The sequence below is a fragment of the Electrophorus electricus genome, chromosome 12, assembly GCF_013358815.1.
Source record: "Electrophorus electricus isolate fEleEle1 chromosome 12, fEleEle1.pri, whole genome shotgun sequence".
Lineage (NCBI taxonomy): Eukaryota > Metazoa > Chordata > Actinopteri > Gymnotiformes > Gymnotidae > Electrophorus > Electrophorus electricus.
In genome coordinates this window covers 4600379-4609250 of record NC_049546.1, presented here as the reverse complement: position 1 = coordinate 4609250, position 8872 = coordinate 4600379, and the positions used below count along the sequence as shown (strand labels likewise).

Sequence of the window (8872 nt, the reverse complement as noted above, 5' to 3'; positions counted from 1 at the left end):
GCACCATCACGGTACTTCTAATTACATCAAATATACTTTCAAATTCTAGTGACAGAAGGCTTACCTACTCAGATACCTTGCCTTACATTTTACAATAATAACTTGGGTATATGTGTTTAATACAAATACTTATTTTTCATAAAATATTCATATTTCACATCAAATTAGAACATTGCTCTAGAATTGCAATGTCAACTGATTACCTGTTACCTTCTGTATTGACTCATGATTATCACGGGCTGGGATGATGCTCTGAGTTATGGGGGAGACATCCAGAACATTAGGCTTCTTGTCTGCTTTGAGGCCTCGCTCCAAAACAACCGTTATATATTCAGGTTTGGGGTCTACAGCTGGGTCCTCCATACCAGCAGGGAGTACTACTGTTTTGGCTGGAGTAGGTGCTTCTGCCACTGCCTGACTTTGCACTGCTAGCAAATGCTCTGTGACCAATAGCAGCTCCTCAGCCAGAACAATTGGAATAACTTCTGTTACAAGCAGAATGGCTTATTTGACAATTGCTACTGGGTAACTGGTTCAACAGAAGCTTTATCTGTTACTGGAGTAACTTAAGCCTCTTTAGCAGCTAGGACATTAGTAGCGTTCTCTTCTGTTGTTATGGTAACTGGCACTTCTTCAACAACAGTGATAACAGTAACTTCCGCTGTTGCTATTTTAACTGGTGCCTCTTTAGCAACTGTGACAACAGTAGCTTCCTTTGTTGACAGGGTAACTGGTACCTCTTCACCATCTAGGGCAACTGGAGGTTTTCATTAGCTTTTGAACATCAACCTTAATTGGCACTGCAGGCTCTATGACTGGAATGACCTCTCCAACACAAACTCTCAATGGATCTTCCAACATGGAAGTAGCAGCGAGCTCTGTATTTCCCTGGACCACTGCAGAAAGACAGAGCCAACCCACACCAGAACATAGGTCACCATCATTCATGCTGAGAAGTGAAAAGGGTCACACACTGATTCCTTCACAATGGTAAAGGCAATTCAACATATGGTAAAATTATTGCATGAAGTACACGATAAAAAGAACTCCCTTTAAACTGCACCACTTGGTAAGCTATTATCAATTAATATATAAAGTGTACGCTACAGAGCAGGTGGTTTGAGGTTGTCGTTCTGGTATTAAAATGTCATCAAGGACGGTAACCGTGAATGGCCCATTTAAGGTCCACCAGTTTACAGATAACATATGGAAGAATATGGACAGCACAAAGCCAACATGTGCAGTTTCTTTCAGTTCAAGAAAGCTAATTAAGACAACTGAAAGGAGTAAGTTATGTCCATGCTTTTATTCATACAGTCTCCCCTCTGAATCTGTAAAACTCAGTGATCTCTTAATTTGGACATTTTTGTAAAAGCCCCACATTGTTTCTAGAGAAACCATGAACCCCAGACCTTAACCAAGGCCACTTTTGTAAGGAAATCATACTGGTAGTGTGGTCATCACACTAGCCATATTGCTTTATATCATATATTATATCACCGATGTATTATTCATTAAAGTTGTTTCAAGACATGGTAAAAATGGGATATTTTTTGCAAAAAGTGTCACTTCAAAACAAGGCTTTGAGGTCTGTGGGATGTCATGTTTCAATTAGCAAAAAAGACGAAAGAGAGAAACGTAACATATAATTGTGTTATCAACACTTTTATTAATGGCTTGAATCTTGTTGAGCACTTTGATTATATGACTATTTAAGCATGTAAAAGAAGCTATTTAAAATGACCAATTTAGATCCATTTTAAAGTCATAAGTTCCCTTTAAGGTTGATTACACAAAAGGGCTGTTAAAAAAGAAGAGAAAGAAAAGCCCACCATTATAGACACAGGGGTGATAAATCTATTTGTCATGGCTCATAATAGCTAAAGACCAAGAGTTAATTTAGGGTACAATATTTTACAGTGCACCGGCATCCGAGTGATATATGGACAATACAACAACATAAATCCCAACATGACTCTCCACGTATGTGTATTTGCATGCATTTGAGAGGAGGTAAGGAAGGTTGAAGGTTAGCACTTTTCAAGGCTGGCTCAGGTGTGGAAAGAGTGAGGGTGACCAGAAGTGCCTAAGAGTGAATATGTGTGAGAGGGACAGGAAAGAAGTTGATATGAGGAATAATGAGGACTATTTGCTGAGAGGGAGTTTTTGGTCACATTTTACAAAAAGCAGCAAGTTCACAGTGGTTTCTAAGTTTAACAATGTCAGTAATAACCTTTCACCAATGGCATGTGCTGACAGTTGTCTCTGAATTAATTCAGAGGCAATAACAACAAAGCACCTGCTCCACTAATGGAGGAATTATACCCAAATAGGAACCATACATATATATTAATCCACCTTTATTAATTTGAGTAGTTTAAACATTTTAAAGAAAAATTATACTCATTTTATGAACAGAGGAACTTAAGAACTAAAGAATAACCTCCTTACAAATGAACATCATTTGAAACAAGCATATATGAAAGAATGCAACTTTATAAAACCCTAGTCTGTTAAAGCACCCTTTTACATTTGTCCAGTGTCTCTCTAGCACTAATAATTGCACAGTACACAGACACAGAGCCTGTGGTAGCCTATGGAAAGCTACCACTAGCAGCCAAGGCAAGCAGCCAAGGATGTGCTTGCTGCATCAGAGTCTACAGCACACGTTTGCCGTGTGTCAAGGTGTGACAGTAGTATACCAAGGCATAAGTTATTTCAGTATGCTATAGATGCATTTACTGTACGACGTGCCTTTTTGTGCGTATATGTATGTGTGTGTGCGTGCACATGAACTTGTATGTGCGTATATGTATGTGTGTGCGTGCACGTGAACATGTACATGCATGTGCGTGCACGTAAACATGTACATGTATGTGCGTATGTATGTGTGTGTGCGTGCACGTGAACATGTACATGTATGTATGTGTGTGTGCGTGCACGTGAACATGCACATGCATGTGTCTGCCCGACTGGCTACTTTAGCACTCTGCATTAGCCTCTGCTGACTCCGCCTTCACAGGTGAGGCTGCAGGTGTACCACTGCTCTTGCCTGTAGGCTCCTCCAGAGCAGCAGTGTCTACTTCCTCCACAACAATGGTCTCCTCAGCAAGGAGCTTGGGAGCTTCGAAAGCCTCTGCCGCCATTTCCACTTTCTCCGCTATCCCCTCCACTTCCTGAGCCACTGCTGCCACCTCTTCGGCTACTTCCTCAACGACTGTAGCCACCTCGGCAACCACCTCTGCTGCCTCAGTAATGGCTTCAGCAACCACCTCCACTGGAGTCTCTACCTCCTCTATAGCATCTTCTGCAGCTAGTTCAACAAGCCCGGCCTCCTCTCCGACAGCCCTGGCTGCAGCCTCTACCACCTGTGCCTCGTCACCTCCTTCATGTGCATGTATACAGTAACAGAAAGACACACAAAGAGCACAGTCACATTTTTCATTGTATACACTCATGTCATACACAATGACTCCATCATTCCCACCTTTATATCCTCACAACCTTCATTTCTTGTCTTTTTTTAGAACACAAATATCACACTAATATATATATATATATATATATATATATATATATATATATATATATATATATATATATATATATATGTGTGTGTGTATATATATATATATATATGTGTGTGTGTGTGTGTGTGTATGTATATATATGTGTGTATATATGTATATGCATATATGTATTATATATATATATATATATATATATATATATATATATATATATATACACACACATATACATACATATATACATATACATATATACACACACACACACACACACACACACACACACACACACACACACACACACACACACACCTCTAATAACCACTCAGCAAATCAAATCAGACCAACCAAAACCCCCTCACTTCAGACAGCATGCAAACACACAGAATAAAGTGTGAGGAAAGAGAAGAAGGAGAAATAAACCACATTGACTAAGCTGCACAAGTGGAGTTAAAGAGGTGGGGGCTTGTTGTGCGGGACAGGAAAATTAAGACGGTTTACCTTTCCCACCTCTCCAAACTCTTTAGCACACCACAGAGACTAAATTGAATTTGTTGTGCACATTTAAATGAATCCTATAAAAAACTTGAAAGCAGATACAGCAGATACAATATTCAAGGTGTTCATTTAAAAAAAAAGAATAATTAAATAAACAAGCTATGCAACAGTAGAAAAAGAGCAAAGTACTTTGAGGGGAAGGCAGAGAACATTAGAGGGGCTGGACTGAGTTAGCAGTACTGTGGCAGACAGAAGACAGAAATCTAAAGCAGCCTGACAGATGATTATAGGCGCAGAGTTGCAGCTGCCCCGGTAAACTCTGGAATGAGTAAGAACTCTGGAATGAGTAAGAACACAGAAACAGTTAAAAAAAATAAGTAGAACAGTGCACAGAACAATTTCAGATACATATATTAGGGATTATCAATTGTTTCTGAGTTTAATGTCTACTCTTAAGTTGATTTCCTGAGCTGACTGAATGCACACCACTTATTTTAACCGTACATCTGGAGGTGCACTTTGGTAATTATGACAAATAGGATCAACAACATTCATTGCTTACATTCTGGCTCCTTGCACACAGGCAAGCCTTCAGATTTCTCTAAAAGGGTCCTGTTGTTGGCACTGCATGAAATGTAGGCAACATTTCTGAACACATCTTCTGCAATGTAAGACTAACTGATGGGTAATTAGGTGGGAATGTGAAGGGGTGCGAGGATGCAGAAAACAGGAAAAGATTAGAGTATAGATAGAAAGAGCCAAAAGGAGAATGAGAGAGTAAAGATGGAGGCATGTTCTGATTAACAGTAGCACTGACCAACAGGATAAAGTTTACTTAAAGATAGGACAAGTGAGACATTAGGGTATTAGTAGTGTAAACACAAACACAGACGACTGCAGAAAAACATGCAATATGACAAAATTCCGATCAACCTTGCAAACCTTTTTTTCTTCAAAGGTTGCAGAAGCAGTGTATCCTATATACCAACATGCTACCTATTCCGACTGATGATGGACTTGGCTGAACGACGTGTTGGAGTAAGAAAGCCCTAGATAGCGCATCACTACTGTTTACCAGGCCTGGAAGGAAACACTACTCCACAGGCCTCTGAAATGGTATGGCTTTAACCATAGCATATGTATGAGAACCAAGAGCATGTCATTGTCTCCTATATTTGTTTTCGGTACTGTCAAACAATGAAGCTTTATTATTAAGAGAAGTAAATAAATATTTAACATTGATCACCATTGTGCTCTAGTAGTTTGACATAATTACTGACAGTGTTCTACAATAAAGTCTAACGGAATTGGAGAAGCCACCACGGAGTGACACAGAGTTCATGTGAGTATTTGTGGTTATAAAAAATACCACACACTTTAGAAAAGGGGCATTTCCACTTTATGATGCAGGCTAAACTGCCTAACAAATTCAAAACTATTATTTAGTATGATTCAATTTCCATTTGGCCAGAGCTGTCCAGTAAGTGGGCCAACATACACCCATCTGGTCATTACTGCAAAATAATCCTCACACAGCGATCAGGACCATGATACCAAGTGGACCTGAATTTCTACATAAATACCTGAATGCCTTAATGAAGGAAGACTGACACTGCTAAATGGCTTTCTTCTGTAAAGCGATCCATATTGCATGCAAGACTATATGTTTTAGTGCCTCAACAGTAAAGCATTTCCTAATTTGTATAAAAGAGTGTAGCCACAGTGTTGCTGAGGTTTGGACTGCTAGAGTGGTTTGTCAGTGATATGTTATAAAGTAAATATGCTACGAGGAGTCCTATTAGCACAGCCATAACTACAAGAAAATAAAACATAAGAGAAGGGTGGAATAAAAGGTTTGGATAAGGCCTTGTTTGGATGACTACTATATCCAAGCCTAGCACGACGCTGTCTATAAAACTTGGTTGCATACCATTGTAGGCCGGACAGAAGCTTAAAAATACGTTCTTTGCTGCTTTTAAAAGTGAGCTTTTATGCACCAAAAGTGAGCTTTTATGTGATCACTCAAGTTTGTCACTGTAGTAACTAATTAGCTAGCTCACCGGTTTCAGAACCACCATGTAATCTACCTTGAAGAAAAGGCCATAAAGAATTCCATGAAACATTGCTGACCCTGTTTCAATATAGAACTGACCAGTGGGAAGGGAAATCATGTTATTGCCAAATAAATGTGCAAATTTAACAATCTGATTAGGAAGAGGCGCAGACTCACTTTTGGGCCGCCAGGGTTTCGGCTGCCACTCGCTCTTAGGCCTTGTCTGGATCTCGCTGATCCTGTCAGCAAAGCGGGCACTGTCTGAAGACACCGTGCTATAGGTCTAGAAAATCAGAAGCAGCAAACAAGTCAGTTACATTCTCTTCGCCCCACCAGATCCAAGTCATGTGACCTGAAATCCTGAGGCGGCAGCAGAACTCACGTAAGCCATGGCGCCAGTGAACGCTCCACCACACAGGATTGCATAAACCCAGTTCTTGCCTGAGCCACCAGGAACTGACGACATAAGTCTCCAAGGAACTACTGTGGAGGGAGGGAGAGAGTAAAGAAATAAGTGAGACAGTCCAGCTTTTTAAGGGGTGTAAATCAGTGTTCCTCACTCACACTTATATCTGGCCAGTGATGTGTTTCTACAGAACACAGACTGGAACGTACTGATAAAGTCTTATGAAACACTGGTACATCATCAGCTAAGGCTTGTCTGTTATTTTTAGTGTATAAATACATTAATTTGAGCCAAACCCCAGTAAAATGCAGCAAATCATACGCTGCATATGATATATCATATTTCACCCTTTGATCTTTAAGGGGACACAGCCACATTTACACTTGGTGGGTACTTGCCACCAAATGCTTCAGATATTAAATGTGGTGTCAATGGAGTATAACTGTGCAGCCAAATTTCTCTACCTTTACTTTTAAGATGTTACCATCAGTATCTGTGGAATCTTCAAAAAACACACAACATAAGTTATTTTAATGCATTATGTATTGGCAAATAAAAATCATACTCTTAAAATGCATATATGAATTTTAAAGTTAGCCATGCCTCAGATCACAAGATTAACTACAAAGACCACAAGGGAATATTCTTGTTCTCCTTTACTTGTCCACTCAGATTATGATTACATCAGCAGTAACTGAGGCCAAACGTTGTGTTTACTATGGCGCAACTTGGACTCGTCTCAAAACTGTAGCTCAGTGTCCCAGCCAGTGCCCTTAATAGTCACAAATATTAATCACACCCTGCTACAGAAAAGGGTTCTAGACACCAGAGTGTAATTTAGACAAGATAATATGTTAATCTGTCTCTTCCAAATGGGTACAATTCACAAAGAGAGGATGAGCATGTTGGGGGGATTAGAGATGACATGCTAGTCCAGGTTTTGTAGGAAGTCCAAGTCACACATATTCCCATAAAATATGCAATTTCCACCCTGACATGGATATGAGAATAGAGCAGACAAAGTTACAAGGCCCTGTCTGTGCAGTGCCCACTACCAACAGAGGTATTTCCCACTACCAACAGAGCTTGCCTTTAGGCTCCTCCTTGTCTTTAGGCTAACCTTTTTAATTGGATGAGAACAGTTTTTAAAAACCTTTTTAATACTGGAAAACATACCACTTGTTTGTTTTTTTTTTAACTTCCATCAGCCTAGACAATTTCTGTGCCTCCTGAATATTGAAAGCCAACCAGTGTTGGGGAAATTGCTATGTACCCACTTTTTAAAATATACAGAGAATTCTTTTGTCATTTTAAACCTATTTCTGATGTTTTCTGCCCCTGAACTTCAGACATTTACCATGAATGCTGGGTGCACGCAAGGCTACTCAATGACCTTATCAAATTTCAAACGCTCTTGCTCAGAATATTTTCCTGCTCGATACGCTATAATAGTGATTTATTTTCAAAGACATATGAACTACTGATTTTCCAAGGAATCTGTGCAGATCAGATTTATTGGGAAGATGGGTTCTCTGTGCCTTCAGAGTTAAAGAATTTCAGATAATGAACCCTCGCAATACTGAAACTTTCTTATTTGTAGCTAGCCGTCTATACATTGAATTAATGCTTCACAAGTAAATGAACATGTCCCTAAAATCAATGAATGCAATGAATAATCGTGGTCTCAATATCTATCTGTCTGTCATCTATTTTTCTTTGCTCTAAAAAGTCCAGGGTACAGTAGCATGCATTCGTTATTAGCTATCTAGCTCCATTTTGGGTTTAATTTATTTGCTCGTTCCGTACACTGTATTCTAATGTTAACCAACATAGCAAAGTAGATAATTCGTTTAAACTGCGTTACGTCTTACGAGTTATGTAGGATTACAGGTAGCTAGATGTAGCAAATTTCGCCCAATCAAAAACCAGGCATATGTTAGCTAACTTTAGTAAAATGACCTTCATTTCCAATACGGATGTCATGTAAAAATTTCAAAGTGACATTTATAATAATTCCGATCGACATGTTCGGTCTTCAATGAAGAAACATGATGGGCTTTTCTATTTGAATCAACTTTAAAAAGAAAAAAAAACTATTTTCATAAAGTACAAGGACCCTGCTGCCTTATACAATGTGTCAATCTCAGATATTAGAATAGCAAGATAGCCAAGTTTACAACCGACGCATAAATAAATTCCACTCACCACCTCTGCGGAGGTTTTCAAGGCGTGTAAGGGACTTTGCAGCCAGAGGCGCACACCTTTGCCCGGCCACTCTGCACAGAAACATGGCCTCGCGCGTCCGTACCGGCCAGGTCGTAACACCGCGCGAGCGATTGACCGAAAGTCGACCAAAAAAAGGGGCGTGTACGTTAGGGGAGGAGA

General features: G+C 39.6%; 1 protein-coding gene across 2 annotated transcripts; it reads right to left on the bottom strand.

The window, feature by feature from the left end:
- Positions 1-2889: 2889 nt before the first annotated feature.
- si:ch211-235e9.8 (uncharacterized protein LOC100002196 homolog) lies at positions 2890-8828 on the bottom strand. Of its 2 annotated transcripts, none has more exons than XM_027016717.2 (4): positions 8693-8828; positions 6464-6564; positions 6259-6364; positions 2890-3385 (listed from the first exon to the last, which is right to left on the bottom strand). In XM_027016717.2, exons 1-4 carry the CDS (start codon positions 8775-8777, stop codon positions 2982-2984), a joined length of 696 nt encoding a protein of 231 aa, XP_026872518.2. In that variant the 5' UTR covers positions 8778-8828; the 3' UTR covers positions 2890-2981. The 2 variants fall into 2 exon arrangements, with proteins under 2 accessions (XP_026872518.2, XP_026872519.2); XM_027016718.2 differs by having other exon boundaries at positions 6464-6561.
- Positions 8829-8872: the final 44 nt, after the last annotated feature.

Bases quoted from the DNA above. Each gene is read 5' to 3' on its own strand.
- si:ch211-235e9.8 (XM_027016717.2), bottom strand. From the start codon at position 8,777: ATGTTTCTGTGCAGAGTGGCCGGGCAAAGGTGTGCGCCTCTGGCTGCA. The intron at 6,565-8,692 runs GTGAGTGGAATT...CTCCCTCCACAG, and splicing joins TGAAAACCTCCGCAGAGGTG to TAGTTCCTTGGAGACTTATG. The intron at 3,386-6,258 runs GTGAGTCTGCGC...ATGCACATGAAG, and splicing joins GAAACCCTGGCGGCCCAAAA to GAGGTGACGAGGCACAGGTG.